This window comes from Stegodyphus dumicola, chromosome X1 (genome assembly GCF_044657685.1).
Source record: "Stegodyphus dumicola isolate Sdum_Otavi_A_Nest chromosome X1, ASM4465768v1".
Classification (NCBI taxonomy): domain Eukaryota; kingdom Metazoa; phylum Arthropoda; class Arachnida; order Araneae; family Eresidae; genus Stegodyphus; species Stegodyphus dumicola.
In genome coordinates, this window is record NC_140780.1 from 132,297,142 (window position 1) to 132,316,117 (window position 18,976).

The 18,976-nt window shown below is 32.4% G+C and overlaps 1 protein-coding gene across 1 annotated transcript in view; it reads left to right on the top strand.

The window, feature by feature from the left end:
• The window catches only part of LOC118185795 (uncharacterized), a 346,837-nt gene that overhangs the window by 104,838 nt on the left and 223,023 nt on the right, over positions 1 to 18,976 (top strand). The window contains exon 2 of the mRNA XM_085807229.1: positions 8,893 to 9,031. Coding sequence (XP_085663355.1) covers positions 9,010 to 9,031 — 22 coding nt within the window. The 5' untranslated portion in view covers positions 8,893 to 9,009. The remainder of the gene's footprint in view (positions 1 to 8,892; positions 9,032 to 18,976) is intronic.

Below are 18,976 nucleotides of genomic sequence, written 5' to 3' on the forward strand. Positions count from 1 at the left end.
CATGCTCCACTGAGATAATTTGGCAAAAATACAGTCTACATTTCAAATACTGCTTGCAACATTAGATATTAGAAGTATTTATGAATTATTAATGAAGAAGCAACTATTCTAGTTTATTTCGTCAATATTTGCTAACGGTATAATGAGCACTGTTTATTATCCTATTCACAAGAAGTTAATGTTTTTTATTTGATTATTTTCTAAGTTTATACTTAACAAATATTCTTCATTTTTGTTTATAATGAAAACAACCTTAATACACAATCCTAAGTGAGTCAACGGAAAACCCTTTTATTTACTCCAGAAGAGAGTTTAAGCAATTCCAAAGTAAAAGCTATTATTAATATAAATTACATTTTCCGACAAATTTTAACCCTAAATGCTATTCTTCATAAAGCGTTGAGGCCAATATTCTCAATAACAATTCCCTTAATGACAGGAAATGATAAATTGAAAGAGACGAATGAAGTTTTTTGCATCCGTTTTCAAAACACCATCACTGTTGCGCACATTACCAGAAGCACAATAGCTGGCGACAATATATATATAAAAAAAAACTATTGTGCACCAAACACGTGTTTAGATTGGATTTTAATGATCCACTTTTTGGATGCATTATCGAAAAATGAGTTTTGTCATTACACAAGAGAGATGGTAGGGGGAAGTCTGTCTCGTTAGAGGGAAAGGGGCGTACCCCAACCCCTATTGTGCATTTTACATTTTTTGTTCTTTCCATTGAGTTATCATGCAGCAATTTTTATCCTAGACATTGGGCCAGTCATACAACAGCTTTATTCAAATGGACATTAACATAACGATCGTTTCTACCAATGGGAAATTCGTGTTGTAACAAAGAAAGAAGTAGCAAAAGGTGATTATTTCGCAAACTCTGCCCACCAGTGGTATATCTTAACTGGGATATCTGTTACTCTAGTCATTATATCTCATTTCCTACATTTATTGCTCTATTAATTTAAACAAATATAGTCCATGATATAATGCATAGCTGTCAAGTATAGGTTTGAAATAACTTGTTACGAGAGCTGATCTTAGTCACGGAAAGGCTTCACATCACTTTTCATTCCTATTTCGAAACTATACAGATTACTTTAGGTATTTCGTAGTTGTTTTTAGTCCGGCTACCTGTTTTTCCTCTTCTTTTATTTTAAGGTCTCTATTTAGTTGGTTGTTACATTGTTTTTCCTTCTTTACGGCTGTTAAATAAAACATTGGTGATGAGAGTTTTGAACTGAATTTTGCATGCAATTCAAATTAAATTACTATAAATAAAACAGATTTATTATAAAGTATATAACAATAAAAGATACGTTTGGAGTTATTGAACTGAAAGAAAAGTTATATTGCATTTCTGCCAGAGATAGCGTTTTTTTTTTTTTTTTTTTTTTTTTTTTTTCGTTTGTACTTCGTAACATAAAATGCTTAAATATTTTCACAGCTGATAGTTTAGTGTTCTTTGTAGCATAATACTATTACATTTTGTTATTTTAAGTATGTTTCAGAGGTGACTAAAAATGTATGTGCCAGCAATTACCTTATTATTATATATGCGTGAAAGACAAAAAGAGCTCAGGCAACGGACAAGTTTTGCAATAACAGAACAAACGGATGGTTTGAGAGAAGTTTGCAGATTACAGATGTTTCGGATTGAGCTAATGAGATTCATAAAGAGCAAACATCCATATTAATTCAAATTAATCTCTATAGCACAACACGGATGGTTGTTGGTACAGTTAATGTTTCAAAATCTAATATTGAAAAAAAAACCCTTTACGACTTTGTAAGGTTCTGTTCTTTTTCGAGATTACGTTTCCGACAAATTAATATATATCAAGTTTCTGATATATGAATTTCTAAAAATAATCTAGAAATACTTTACTTCTCCGTGAAATGGCAGTAAAATAAAAATAAAAATTTCCTGTTCAGTTTCATCTTATATCTGTTACATTACTATTGTTCTTCTATTAATATATTTCATTCGATTACCATGACATGCTATGGTACGTAAAATTATTTTAAATGTACGAGTACTTTGGCACAATCACTTAGGAAACACGTTGTAGAGTCAATAGGATTTTTTTTTGTTGCTAGAAACGTGAAAAGTGAGCAGTGCATTCACTGGGACTCGAATACACCTCGAGTATGCTTCCAATTACACCACAAAGGTATGCAAAAAAGGAGGAAGAAAATCCCTTATAATATCAAGCTTTTTCTTATGGAGACATCTAAATTTAAGGTTGAAACTTCCATAGAAGTCCATTTAGAAAATCAGATATCACAATTAAGAAATAATCACGGACACTGTTTAAATAGACATATGCTATATGTGTGACTGTCAATCGTGCAATGCAGACAGAATCTTCCTTTAAGTCAAATTGAACGAAAGAAATATTAAAGCGACCTAATAAGGAGAAGGTATCTGCGAAACGTGAGTAAATTTGCAAGACTATTTAGGTTCGAAGGTTAAATAGAATCTTATAAATTTATAAACCTATAAATTTGTTCACTTTGCGCTGATTCCTGTTGTGCATTATCAATCGTTTAATATTTATCTTCGGCGTGTTATTTTGTTACATCTGAAAGAAAGGAATTTCTGCCTAATATATCTTCTCTTTAAGTTTAATATAGTTATTTGTGGCTTATTCCTTCTACCTTCAGCCCACCAGCGGCTTAGCGGTAAAGTCTCTGAACACATCCCGGGAACTCGAATCCGGCGATTTCGTAGTTTTGCTCATGTGTAACGTGTATACGAGCCAATTTTCCTTAGAAATTCCTCCACGAAGGCATTCTTTCTTTAAGCAGATAGACATCAAAGCTCTGCGGTAGTCACATAAAACTAAGTAAAATTAAATAAAATAAACTTCTGACTTTAGCTCACCAGCGACCGAGCGGTAAAATCGCTGAACACTAGCAGTTATAATCTGGGTTCAATTCCGGGCGAACGGCTGGCTGTATCGACGTTTTCGTGGTTTTCCCCATATGTAACGTATTTATGAGACAGTTTCCCTCAAAAAAGACGTAGTGTGCTTAGCTATAATTAGCTAAACCAAACCAAACCAACCTTTTGACTTCATTAGAATTTTCCTTAAGTGCCTTTAAACTGCCAAAATTTCTTACGGAAAATTCTGTAAAATTCCAACTTGTTACATATTTGAATAAGTATTTTAATCTGATTTAATACCTACGGAGACAAATCCTTAAGGCTAAAGGCTGAGATGTAGACAAGTTGTGGCAATTAAATAACGGGAATATATATTTATAATAAAAGGAGGAATCTTAAAATTTACATTATTTTTTTTAATCTGTATATAGTAAAGATTATATTCCTTAAGAAAATGAATAAAATCTTAAACTCGCTGTATTGCGAGCAGTAAAATTAATCGAAATGCGATCCTCCTGCATTTATGTAGCTTGTGGATCAAAGAAAATGAAGTACCCCTTCGAATTGAATTTTGAAAAGACAAAGTAATTACAAAGAGAAAAAAAAGGCGAATATGCGAAATGACCAAGTGCACACTTTCCTTTCCCTCCCGGGAATCGTCCGAAATAGTGATAAAAAAAATCATGAGAAATAGATAAATCGTGAGAAATAAATTTGTTGAATGATTTAATAAAATATGTATTAATTCTATTTATTAATTACTAGAATAGTATAAAACACATAGAAACAGTCGAAGTCGTTATTTGATGCGATAATCGTTATTTTGTTTCAGTTTTAATGAATTTTTATTTTCATCATTGGTAGTTCATAATAATGACGCCCGATGGCGCAGTGGCTAGCGCATCGCGCAGCAGCACCACAGGTCCGGGGGTCGAACCCCGGGCTGGGCAAGGTGGACTCATTCCTTGATTTCCATCCCTTAGGTACTGCCTTGGGTCGATAAAATGAGTACCAAGTTCGCTGGAGGTCTTACGATCCCAAACTGACCACTTGTTCAGGGCATATGCTTACGCACCCCGGGGCCCACGGTCAAGAAAGCAGATTTCGGGGCATTGCAGGCCTTGGCCCATTAGGGCTGTTTGCGCCACTGAGTTTAGTTTTCAGTTCATAATAATAAACTTTTTGTTTTCAGCTTATTACCTTAGTATAGTGTTCTCTCTTCCTCGAAGATAATCAACCCGAAAGGCCTGATTTTTACATCAGTGAAGTGTCTCTTTCGCTTTAATCCTTCTTGCTTGTTACTACAGGGGCCCAATAGTGTCTCAGCTGTAAAGTTGCTGAACACGGGTAGTTCGACCAAAGCTCAGACCCGAAAAACGAACTGTCTGAATGAAAGTTTTAATGGTTTTACCATGTATAATGTATAACGAGTATAATGATATATGTATAACGAGTATAACGATGTATAATGTATACCATGTATAACGAGATATTTTGCCTTAAAAAGCCCTCCACGTAGGTATCCTTACCCACATGCAGATAGCTCTCGAGTTGCTATGCCTAATTTAGTTAACCAAACCAAACCTACTACTCCATTATTTTTAAAACAAACACCTCGATAAAAAATCAGGTAGTAATTAAATAGGTAAAATTCCGCATGATAACGGCAAAAATATTTTTCAAACTACGATTTTTTTTTCTTTTTACCTTACACTTTGGTAAAAACCTACATTAGAAATAACTTTTCTAAGGAAAAAATTAAGGTTTTTACTGAATTAAAAATCTTCAGAGATCCTCTCAATTATTTAATAACAAGAAACGAAAAAAAAAAAAAAAAAAAAAAAAAAAAAAAAAAAAAAAAAATCTACAGTTCATTATATCTTGTAAACCTTTTTAAGAAAACTGGTATTTAACATAATCCTCTTATTATCATGGGCTAGTAATTGTTATTGTCCTTAATGGTTCAGTTATCACTGGCTACAAATTGTAATTGTCATGAATAGTTTAATTAGTGTAACTTGGTGAGATGCTATAGATTAATTTAAATATATGAAGCACTGACTTTAGTTTCAGTACTTTAATTCATGAAAAACTTTCTTAGCTTCTGCCTGTTATACAAGAAGAACTAAAACATGTATATTCAAATCGGTATGTAGAATCATTAGATATTTTTAGAAACAGAAAATACGAAACACCATGGCCTCACCGTTTTTCGAACTTCGGATCTTCCGACTAAGAGCCAGGTGTGCTTCCTAATTGCTCCAGGAAGGCATACGGGAAGATGTTTCTTTATCAGAAAGTTAAAAGAAATTTTTTTCATTAAAAATGCTATTTTATAATTAAAATCAAATTTTTAATAAGTAATGACTGCTTCTTATGTTTAACATTTATAACATTTGAAAACCAAAATTTTTTCATTGACTGTTTGCCATAGTGGGTTTCGTAAAGAAAAGTATGCTGCAGGATCAATGAGGTAGTTTCTCAAGACTTATCCCAGCTAAGACTCGTATATTGTGATTCGTGTGTACGAAGTAGAGATACATCAAATTCAATCAGCAAGAAAGTTTTCTCGTTTGATCGATGGTAGGGGAAAAGGGGGTAGAGATTCTTCGGTATTTTCAACAGGACGTTCTTAATCAAATGTGGGATGGTGTGTTGGTAGAATAATACTTTCACCACAGGTGCTCATCGATTCATTAGTAATGACAGATCAATCAACTGTTACTAAGGATGTTTCAAGAACCCACCAGCGACAGAGCGGTAAAATCGCTGAATACTGGTAGTTCGATCCGAACTTCGAATTCCGCAAACGGGTTGGCTGCATGTGTGGTTTTGTGTTTTCCCCCGTTTGTAACGTGTATACAAGCCAATTTCCCTTCGAAAGTCATCCATGAACACATCCCTTTCCCTAGAGATAGCCCTGGAATGCTTTGCCATAATCAAATAAATCAAACCAGTGATCTTCAAGAATTTGTCGAAATATGTGCAAAAGATAAGAAGAAATTGCATAAAAATCCATGTTTCTTCTAGTCTTTTTTTTTTTTTTTTTTTTTTTTTTTTTGTGTGTTATGCATTCAAATACAGAAATAAAAATTGAAATCCTTTCAATTTTTATTTATTTAGTTTAACGTATATTTAACATAATTTGAGTTATTAAATGCCACTTGCTTTTTGCCAGGATCTTGCTTGACATTTAAACACGCCATTATAATTTAACTTCTAGGGTCTTAATGATTATGCCTCATAATCTAAATGATTATGTCGCACCGATAACTGCAAAACATCAATAATATTCTACCATTTTCTTTTCTTTACGTAACTTATAATCAAACCTCATGAAAAGTACTAAATTGTTGCTCAGTATAAACCCTTTTAAAAGTTAATAGCTAGCTGTTAACAAAATGGACTGGTAACAAATGTTGTATGGCTTACGCCATTTACAGAAGTGCGTTTTATAATGTGACATTAATGGCGGAGAGAAAGGGGGGAAAAAGTTGAGCCTTGATACTAATTGCTAACTGATGACACGAAATAAAACATGAATTATGAGCAAGCTATTAATCATTACTTTTATATACCGAACTAACTTAAAATTGGCGTGAGTGTATAATTCGATCGGTACGTAAGTTTCGATCAGTACGTAAAAGTACACGTAAAAAGTCATTACTAATATGCCTAAAATCATTATGAGCAACATTAAAACTTCATGTTCAGAAATTTCTTAGCGCATTTATATTTACTGAAATTATCGTGGATCTTCTGAAGTTTCCATTTTTTTACCTTTCTGTCAAATGTGCTTTTAATGTCCGATTATTCGAAATTTTGTAGTTTGTATGATAATTATTTTATACCTAATAATATATTTAATGTTCTTAAATCCCAGTTATACTCATTTTTAATACTGTTATAGACTCAAGCATTTGTCGAAGTGGGCAACGTGAAAAATATAAAAATATCCCGGGATTCTAACACGGACCTTCCGATTGCTAGCAGGGCTTAACATTCAATCATACCACGAATCCTGCTGTAAGGAGTGAGAAAATACCTTACATTCTCCTGCACTTGAAACGCGACTGTAGAGCCGGGGACCCAGTAGCCAAATCCTGCTGGTGACGAATTATCGTATACCCCATTTTAGTTCTGGCGCAACTTGTAGAGTAGTTAAGTTTTTTTTTTTTTTTTCAAAGCAAGGAAACCGAAGAAACTCGCAACGTCTTCGTCGAGATTTAACTCCAGACCTCCCAATTACGAGCCGGGCGTGTTTCCAGCTACACTATGAAAGCACGCCGTAAAGAACAAAAAAATTCGTTACCGTGTTTTTATCATATTTACAGCAGTTAACATACTTGAAACTTCCATTCGATGCTAAAATAGACCTATTTATTGAAGCATAATTTTTAAGTAACTCAATTTCTTTGTTTAACAATTTACATTTTAATGAGTATATATATATATATATAAAACTTAAAAGATTAATTTAAATATAAAGGATCAATAATCTTTTAAGTTTTGAAAATAAATGAGGGAATCTGATGCATTTTCGTTAAAAAAACTTGATTATTAAATTCTGATTTTAAATGACTTATTTTTATTGAAAGATGTTTATTTTTAATGTACACTTTGCACCCCCAAAAATGGAGTGTCAGTTCTTTCTCATTGTACTAGGCCGATTGACGAAATTTAACTTGCGTCTTTCATATCTCAAAAGCCCGACTTAGGCCATATATTTATATATAGCATTGTTCGAACATAGGTATTCTGACACAAAATCTGACTTTCTTTTTTTTTTTTTTTTTTTTTTTTTTTTTTTTTCCATAGTTCGATTATTTGACTCAAACTATGCCAAAGTGGCAAGTTTCGTTATATTCGCAAAAGTACTTTTTAAAAATAATTTAGTTCTCAAAATTTTACCTTCTCAATGTTTATTGAATTTGGTATATGTTTATTATTCTCTCTTTGTTTTTAAGCTTACTTCATTCCTTTTTCACAATTTGGCCTACCAGCGGCCGAGTGGTAAAGTCGCTGAATCAGGTAGTTAGGTCCCTCGTTTGAATGCTAGCGAACGGGCTGACTGCATGTGCGTTTTCGTGTTTTTCCGCATGCATAACGTGCATACGAGCCAGTTTTCCTTAGAAAGTCCCACATGAAGGCAATCATCCTCGTAGGCAGATAGTCCCACATGAAGGCAATCATCCTCGTAGGCAGATAGTCCTCACGTGCTTTGCCATAATCAAATGAACCTAACCATGAAATTGTTTATCAATCCAAATAAAATTCCCAAATATTTTCTGATTCATTTTTAAAATTTGCATTTTTTAGTAATTTTTATAAACTTTTCAGAAAAATTTTTGAATTATAACCTCTAAAATTTTTACCATCACATCAAAGTAGATGTATTTCTAGGCACACCTGCAAAAAAATAGAGACTGTTTTATTCAAAATTTCCAAAGATATACGTGAATTTATATATTGGCACGTTTTGAAATTTGGCATATTTGTTATGAGTAACAATAACGCCAGATGTGCTTTACGCACTTTGTTAAAATTATTCGAAAGAATGAAAGATGTACTTTTTTCTCTTGTAGTGCACAATGAAAAAAAGGGAAAAAAAGTAGGTTACTATAAATTAAGAATTTCGCCAAATAAATTCTTCTTGGCTCAAATTAAAAAAAGGTTAGCCAACATAATTTTTTTAATTTCTTGGTAAGTTGCTTGCCAAATTTTACAGAATGTTATAGTTAGGCACAATTTGAGTCGTATAATCGAAATATGGAAAACAATCGGTATGTGAATTCAGAAAAAAATCCGATTTTCTGTCGAAATACCTGTGTTAGAACAATACTATATATAAATCTAATATATAGCCTTTCGAGACATGAAAAATGCAAATTAAATTTCGTCAATCGAATATAGAACTGCCCTCCTTCTCTGTGCAGAGTGTACATATTATTCTTAATTGATCTAAAATAAATCTGTTTGATCAATTTTTGCAGCTGACATGGTAACATCAATCTACAGATAAGACCTGTTAAAATTTCCCTGACAAGATAGGTACGAAGTACAACGTATAATTCAGCAAATCAAAGCTCATACTGCTTTCCTCGCAAGAGATGAGGCTTGGTACATCTAAAGGTAGTGAAAAGATTTATTTTTATTCTAGAGCATAAATGATGATTGTTCTAATTAATAATTTATTTTCTTTGTATAGACTGCCTTGCCATTTTAAGTCCATACTATATGCAGTCTATGTACAGTCTTTACGTTTAATATAACCAGACCACTTATAGAATTTCAATGAAGAATTTAGAGGCATTAATAAACTTTTATGCATTCCCAACAATATGTCTATCTTAAAAGTAACTTTCAAAGTAATAAAGCAGGCTATAAAAAAGGCATTTAACGTTTTGTTAGTGTGGCCACTATTTATAGTGGGGCTATATTGAATTATGTGAAGTCTGACCTCTTACTCTGTTCTGAATACCAGAAGATCTGTAAAATTTGAATTTTTATGGATTACGTACAGAAATCTGATGAGCAGAACATGACAAATGGGCTACAGCTGGAAGTCTTGAGATTTTCCACCAACATGTCCACCAGATATACAACATCAGCCAAAACAATACCCTTCTCTTGCCCACACAAGAAGTGCCCAAATTCGTACACTAGGGAAAAAATAGGTTTTTAAAAGCCCTATGACCCTTATATGCACCGACCTAATGCTTTGCTCAAATACTGTAATACTCCCTCGGATCAGTTTGTTCTAATAGTGGCTTGGATGTTGATAGCATATTTGACTTGCGGAAGCAAGAGGCTCCAATAAAGGATCAAATAATCATGTGGGTGTCATAAATGGCCAACAGATGGCTCTGACGTGCGCGAACTTGATGCGATCGCTTAAGAAAATAGCCTCACGCCCTCTCCATCAAAATAAAAAGTGAATGACGTGAAGAAAAGCTGCTTTCATAAATTATTGCCTTTTATTCGGAAGTCTTTAGGAGGTTTATCGCAGATTTTTTTTTCTGTCTTCTATGTACTTAATTCGTACTATGATAGTTACAGTATATCATTTAATGTTCCTGTTAGCAGAAAGAGGAAAGTTCGACTTGTTGCGAATATTTTTTTTTCTTGTGTATCCGGCGATTGTCCAGACTTTCTCAAGCTAGATAAGGTGTGGTCAGATTTTGAAAGGTCTCTCTGTCTCCAAAAGGAGAAGCTAATAGGTCTAAACATCATCTCATTTTGAATAGCGGATGTCACAAAACTTTCTTTCTTTTATAAAGCGCAAATAAGGAAATAGCTTTGAGATGTGCTGAAAAAACTTTATTCTAAGTGGCGGAAACGGTCTTTACTTCTTCACCTTCCGAGACTATAATAATCTCTAAAAAGAGAAAGGAAAACAGAAAATAAAAATTCCGGTAGCAGCGCGATCCACTCTCGGTAGCTGCAAATAAACGTAACCTCTTTTGTTAAGGTGATTTGTATCATTATGTGATGGATTGAGCCATTATAAATATTTCACAATAAGGAAAATGAAATTGCGATATATTTAACTTGATGCAATTTCAATCCAAAGGAGTATACTTTCATATTTGAATTATTTTTCCTCGCAATAAAAGGCCTAAGATTAACTAAACTTTTATCGCAGCCTAGAAGAGTGTAGATAAATGAATGTTGATGTATTATGCGTAGATTTCTTTCCTGAAGACGTACAAAGGAAAATTAAGTCTAAGCAATGTTGGAAATACGTATATTTTATTCACTTGAACTGAATATCTTGCTATCAGATTTCACAAAATGTGAGTATTATTATTGTCATCATAATGTGCGCTATTTCAATCATTTTCACAAGAAGTTTCATGGTAAAGAATAAAAAAATTAACTTTCAATTAAAAAGCTTGACAATTTTATTAAAAGTGGAAAATACAGGAATTAATGAATAAAGATGATAGAAAATACTCCTTCATTCCTAGTTCTGGAAAACTGTATCTGCACATCCGTGGGAAATAAAGGAATTTAAAAAAATAACTTTTTAAGAATAACATTGAGAAGAATTTTTTTAATAAATTCATTGCATAAATATTTACACAGCCATCACTTTTTCAAGCATAGTATAACTAGCTTAAAACTAATTTTTAATCTCCTTAAAATTTTAACTAGGTTAACTAGGTGGGGCTCTAGTCTCAGGTCTTGTGGCGTTATACGTTTCTTCAATATTTTAAGGTTCCAAATCTGCTTGAACCGTAAAGATAGTTAGATAACTTACTGCCCCGTCTTCTTTCTCACTGCAGACATCTTAACTCAAAGTTAAGTTTTGGAACAAAAATTACTTATTGACACATCAACTTGATGGTTACACGAACTTCAATTGTAACAAATGTAGCAGAAACCAGCTCTGCTGATTTCGTGTAACTCACGTCCTGCGTTCAAGCCAAACTGACCGTGGAATACAATTTCAACTTGCCCTTTAATTCAGCCCTGAATATTCGCGAAGAAAAAGCAGCTTGTTAAAACTTAAACCGATATTTAAATTCAACCATCAGGGAAAATAAAATGGCGTACACAGAATGCTGCCAAAAGATCTCTAACCTCAAGTATTCTATGTATGTTTATATATTTAACTAATTTGCATTCTGGTGGGAGTTGACTAAAGTGAAAGTACAGCCAAACTTTATTAAGATTAACACATAATCTTATAAACATATATTTCAGTGACGCTGTGTTTGAAAATTATGCGTATCTTATGAGTAGGTATGTTCCAATACCTTATATTGCGCTACTGAATTATTATTATTTTTTTTTGGGGGGGGGGGAATTAAATGCAAACAAAACGAAAATTTATGCATTCTAGAACACGGTTACTGGTTATAATAACATATTAGACCCAATGAGTAAAAAACGTAAAACTGTATTTAGAAACAAATCTGTATGAAGATAATCAATGAAGTGCAACAAGTTTATTAACATTCATAGGTTTCCCAAAATGGTCATAATTTTAAGTGACTGGAAGAAAAGTTACAAAACTAATATCTTACGTCTTTCGCATAAAATTAGATAACACTAAGTATATTCCACGTGTGGTCTGAGTGCGTAATTTCCTCTAGAGATAATGGATATCGAGATTTCAGAAATGAAATAACAATGGGCTTAATCGTGATGCCAAACGCGCTATGAACCGAGTTAGTTACATCGTGATGTTCTAACTTGGTTGGAAAAATTGGTTCTGAGCGGCATTTTCGTGTTCTTTTATGAGATATGATGAAGCGGAAATAGTCCTACATTTTAAGGGATTATGTACGAGTAACGATTTAGTACTTCTCGACTGAAATACCTGCTGTAACATAATGCTATTGTCATTGTTAGATTGTTTGACAGTAAAGAAAGTTTTGCGCTTAAAAAATAGATAACGAGCATTTTCAGGCATTAAATTTCCCTTTTTTTATGATATCATCTTCATAAACATTTCATGACAATCTTTTGTTAGTATTTAGCTATTACTGTTAGTAATTTTTCTAAAGAAAAGAGAAAAATTGTAACCCTAAAAGGTTAGATTACGTGTATTGAAGAATTATCGTTTATTTACATACGGATTTACTGCAGGAATGTTTATGTTTACTGTAGGAATGTTTACTGTAGGAATTAATTGGTAAACCGTGCAGTATAACCTTTATAAAATCCAAGACTTATGCAGTTACAGGCTTTTACTTAATTTGTTACTCTTACTAATGAATAAAGTAAGTGCTCGTAAGTGCACTTACTTAAATGTACTATAAGCAATAATAGTATTTGAGGAATAATTATTATTTTACCAAATTTTTAAATCTTTAATGTTTTCTGCTCCGAAACACTTTTAATTGAAAGCTGGAACAGCTGGGCTTCAGCATTCTTTACATCAAAAGGAGATTCTGAGTTGTTAAAGTAACTCATCAAGTATCATACATTAATATTTGCACGTTACTATTATAAATCATACAAAATGGGAAAAGACGTGTTTCAATATATATTTATGCCTCTCTGAAGTTGGAATACACGCTATCTCTCTAGTATTGCCAATATTAGTTATTGTTTATCAGCTATTGTTTATCTAATCGTTTAGCAATGCTCTTTTCATTGTTAAACTGCTAGAGAGTAAAGAAAAATTTGTTCTTAAAAATTAGACAACGACCTTTTTTAATCATCAATTTTTTTTCAACATACTACCTTTACAAACATTTCATGACAAAATATTTTTAGTATTTAGCTATTAGTGTTAGTAACTTCTCTGAAGGAAAGAGAAAAATTGTGACCCCACAATATTAGGTTATTCAAATATGACAAAGCATTCAGAGGTTTGTCTGCATGTGTAAAATGATCCTACAAATATAACTGAACATTAGAAGTGCAGCTACGAACAAATAAATTACAATTACGAATAAATAAATTTTTTTGCTAATGTTTTTACTAAAATAAGTATTATAATATAAAAGTAAGGAAACACGATTATATATATATAATTTTCAATACAGCTAAGCAATAAGATTTAGTGTAAAGGTTTACGCTATTTTTCTGGATGTCACTAATACACAACAAAGGTATTCATTATCGAAAACAGTAGCAAATGCTACTCTATTATATATATATATATATTTCATCATAAGTTAGATAAAGATGCACTTAAGAATTAGAAATCTTATGCCATATTGTTTTAGTAAATTTTAGGAAACAAATTTAAATTTAAAGAATAAGAAAAATATGTTATGGGATTAAATTAATTATGACAAAGTAAATTAATTTACCTGTTAAGGGAAAAGATATATCTGCGGAGTAATTTTCAGATACTGCATTACCGGGAAAACCACTAAAGATCTTTTGCAGAAATGTAAGCCAGGATTGTATGTATGAAGGCGACAAAGATTTTGTCTAAAAAAATGGGGTGGAAGAAGGATATACTTTTAACTTTTTATTCTGTGGAATCCAAGTCTTCGACATTTATTTTTTGAACTCAATTATTTGAATAAAAACTACAAATAATCAAGGCTGTAAATAATTCATTTTGGTTTGTGAGCTTTTTATTCTTTTCTCTTCAAGTAAGTGTCCCAGTTGAAATTAATTTTTATTTTGTATATCGTCCTCTGAAGATAACTTTAGGGACCCATCACTGACTAACTATGAGAAGGAAGTTTAGAAATTTATTGGTTACACAGTAAAAAATATAATTAGTAATTCTGAAAATGAACTTAATAACATTCATCAATAAACATGAATTTTTAGTCTATTTATAATTTTTTGTATAAGATAGAATTTTAAATCCATTTTCTCATTCATAATTCGAACTACAAAGCGTCATACTACACTGGTGAAATAAATTAAGAAAATTAAGAAAATTTGCATATTTTATCCAATTGCATGAAAAGAACTGAACTGAAGGAAAAACCACTGTTTCTAGATAAAAATGAAAATCTTGTACTGCAAATACGTAAGCGTACACGTGTGTATAGGCGGAGCCAGCAGAAAAACAGGTTTTATAAGCGCTAGGAGGGTAAGACGAATTGCGTTCGTTAGCACACCTCGTCGAATTTCTTGGTGTTATCTTGCAGCAATCAGTTAAATTCACATCGGAACTGTAAAAGTGAGTAACCACCAACGTTTAGATGATAAGATGAGGTGGCGAATTGGGGGGAGGCTAGAGGCAGGCCAATCGCAAGTCCAGGTATTCAAAGAGTTTAAATTTAACTCCCAGTGTCGTGTGTAACCTATGGAAACAGTTCCAGGATACTGGATCCATTGAGAGGAAGCCTGAGCAAGGTCATCCAAGAGCTACGACGGCCAGAGAAGATCGCTATTTGTCTATTTTAGCGAGGCGTAACAGAGGGGCTACAGCTTCTCAGTTCTCTCGGGACCTGTATGCAGCCACAGGAACACGTGTAACAAGGCTGACTCTTTCCAAAAGGCTGAATGAGAGAGGGTTGTTTGCCAGAAGACCGGCTGTTTGTGTCCCGCTCACGTCTACGGACAGCAGAGTCCGATTAGCATGGTGCAGGCAGCATAGTGATTGGAGTACGGAGCAATGGGGGACCGTTCTGTTCACCGAAGAGTCCCGTTTTAGCCTAAACACTGATTCTCGCCGTATGTTCATATGGAGAAAGCCAGGGACCCGCTATGTACCCTCCAATGTCCGCGAAATCAACAATTATGGCGGCGGCGGTGTAATGGTCTGGGCAGGCATCATATTGTATGGCCGCAAACCTCTCCACATCTTTTTGCAGAGGCTTTGTGACTGGTGTGAGGTATAGGGATAAGGTCTTGAAGCCCTATGTTCCCCTTTTCCGGGGTACAGTGGGCCCCGAGTTCATCCTACATGACAACAACGCGAGGCCACATAGAGCTCTTCTGGTCGACGAATTTCTCGAGAGTGAGGATATTCGTCTGATGGATTGGCCAGCCAGGTCTCCAGACCTCAACCCTATAGAGTATGTATAGAACGCTCTGGAGAGGGCAATTGCAACTCGCAACCCCCTCCGAGAACCATCCAGGAACAGAAAACAGAGTTGCTGAATGAGTGGGACCAATTGCCACAGACACTGATAAACTGCCTTAATTCAAGTGTGACATCACGCTGCGAGACCTGTGTGGTTATAACAAGGGACCATTACCCCTATTAACCCATTTCTTTTGTGTCTTCTGCAAACGCGGTTTCAGACCTCCAGACTGCCATGAATGTTACATATGAACATGTGTATCTATTTTAACCGTTGAATGTTTATTTTGCTTGTATTATATCAACCTATGTTCACACCAAATTTTATTAAAATCTGTCCAGTAGTACTGGAGATCGTAGATCAAATATGAAAATTCTCTTAATTTATTTCACCAGTGTATTTATTTTTTAACTCACACTATTTATTTTATACTCATACTGTTTACTACATTATACTCATTCTATTTATTGTATACTTTTTAAAATGCATTAATTTGAAAACAGAGAAATTAATTATTCATACTACGTATTGTAATAAAAGAATAATAAGCTAAAAACATTGTATTACTATTTGCATTTATTATTATAAAAATTTGGAAAAGTGTTTTAGCAAACCATTATGTGCTGTGAAGTTAGAATATTCTTACAGCATATTCATTCATAGTACTACCTTCTTCTTTCTATTGTATTCAAAAGCGCAAGTTCGAGGTTTGTTTCGTGTGGCAGATTATAATACTCATTACATATAATTAAATTAATATAAATTTGTTGGTACCCAATGGTAATCTCTTTCGGATAAACATAGGTATACTTACCAATATTCGTTTGAGATGAACTAAAACACTATATCGCTGCATTAATGTGAATCTCTACCTTAAGATAAAATGTTTGCTTCTGGATAATTTTACTTGTTTCCATCTCTCTCAGTAAAGGCTTGAAAAAATCCATTAAAGTTACAACGCTTAAGTCTTATCATAAGTGAATTTTACAGTTTATTAATTTTTATGATAGCAAATTTCTTTTCGCTGAATAAATATGAGAATATTTAAATATATCGCTTACTGTTACGAGAGAATGTATCGCTTTAAAATATATCGCTGAATAAATATGAGAGAACAATAATGAACTGGAGAAAAAATTGCAGTTTAAATAATGAAAGATCTAAAAATATTTTAGCACATTAATATTTGTAATTGTTCTCAACTTGCTATTTAAAGTTTCTAATATTAATAGATACACATATTTATGTTATTTTTTAATAAATACGTATTAAATTATAAAATAAGGAAAACATCATATCCTTTATTATTTTTAGATAACCTCTTTTTATTTAGATGCCTTTTTATGTGCGTTGCCTTTTACGAAATAAAAATTGGAGCAATTAAATTTTTACATTAATGTAAATTAGAGAGAGAAATCTAAAAAAGTAGTTTTGAGAGCCTGAAGCTTTATGAATTTAGCACAGTTCTTAATAAATACCTTTACTATACTTGGAACATTTAGTTATATTTCCAATTCATTTTTGAAAATCAAATCTTTAAAAGACTATATGTTATAAAAATTATTAAAACAAATTTATTGATCATGCGCACACACTATATCATGGTATCAAAAGGTAGATGATATCATCAGTGTATTTTCGAGAAGGTAGACTTAATTGAGTAAAAAAAAAGTCACTTCGTCAATTGCATCAAAACTAATCTGTGAGGATCATACATTTTCAAGAGGTCATTTGTTACGTTCTAAATTCATGCTGTGATCCCATCAACGATGTTTCTTTCTTTTAGAAAGACATGACTTGAACTATGCATCGCTAAAATAGCTAGCCATTCATATTTCATCAGTTAAGGCACTGGCTAAATGTTTGGTTTCATATATCCGTATACTTGTTAAGGTGTGTGGCCCTTTGTAGGTGGGTTAATTCTACTCTCCTTTGTATTTTTAGCATTAAAGTTATTCGCGGTGAAATACTGAACTGCATCCTGTGAGGTCTGTTTTTGGTACTTTCTAAACCGGCCTTCAACTGCTGCAATGACAGTTTTTGGTAAAATTTAGTATATTTATATGTTGCCTTCTTTTATATGTCTGGCTTGTTCTGTAAATAAATTTAATACTTTTTTCTTACAGTTATTTTACTATAGTACACTTATCTTTGAGATGGATGCAGCCTTTAGTCTTATAATACTAGATAAATTTATATAAAATTAAAATGTTTCTTTTGCAAAAGCTGATTAAATAGTCATCTGAGATTTAAACTAAAACAATTTTTAATTATCTTTCTGAAAGATTTCCAAGAATCTGCTTTTTTGAAGTCAGGGTTAGATTTCCTAAGTTAATATTATATTTTTTTTTGTAAAAAAGGCATTATTTGAAAAAGGCATTTTTTTTTTCGTGGGCACTCAGGGATATATGGAAATGAGAAAGCTGATTAACTTATCAAGAGTACAACTGAAAAAGACATTAATGTTGATGTAAATATTCCGAAATCATGCTTTAAAAAAATGTAGCTTTGAATATTAAGATAAATTCTAAAGAAAAATTATCGTTAGCAGAAGTACCAACTCAAGTTTAATTGCCAGAAAACTAGAAAATTTAATAATATTCATAACTCGGATATACACAAAAGCACGCACTCAATAAGTGGATTGTAAATGTATTTTGTCAACAGAAAAAGTTACCTTACAATTCAAATTTTCTTCTGAGAGTTAATGCTGCGAGATGTACATGTGAAATGGGAATCATCTACGGATGACAAGCGTAAGATAGTCTAAGGATATTATGATGCTATTTTCAAATATCAGAGTGATAAACGTATGTCAGTATTATCGGATAAGAAAAGAAAACCATTTAATAGTTTTTTTAAAACTATCTTGCTTGCATTTCTTTAATGCCTCTTTTAAATAAACACTGACAATAAAGAGAAGTCTCGGTGTTTTAGCGTCGACTGAGTTTTGATTTCCTTGAACTCCTGTGTAAATTCCTCATTATTTTCCTCTAGGATTTCTCGAAACATAACGCGATATTATTTTTTTTTATAAGTTGGGGATCCTTTTCTGATTAATTTAAACATATTTTTCATTGGATTTGTTAAAGAATAAAAGGTACTGATTTTTTAACGAATTGGAATGCATTACTTTGGTGATTTAGCTTTCTGAACGATCTGATAATTTTTATGTTAATAATAATAATTTAAATTACCAGCATTCTATTTAACTTTTGAAAATTTGTTATCAGATTAGAAATATTATGAAAAAAATTAACTTCCTGTTTAATACTTTTCGCGGCTTATATTCAGTTTCATTTACGATCAGTTTTGAGATTGCTATTAGCAACTTTTTAAGTTTTTTTTTTTTTTTTTTTTTTTTTTTTTTACGAAAAAGTAAAGTAAATGAGTTTTTTAAACCAAAGTAAAAAAGTTTAGCAAAGTAAGTTCCCCGATTCGGAATATAATTTTTATTCGTGTAATGCAGTTTTTATTTACAATTTTCAAAATATTTAAAACTTATGTATCTTTAAATATCCATTTTTTTAATTAGATTTTTACTGCTTATTGAAACTTGCTTTATTCTAAATTAATTTGTGGTGCATTTACTTTGACGACTAAATGGAAATGAAAGAATCAT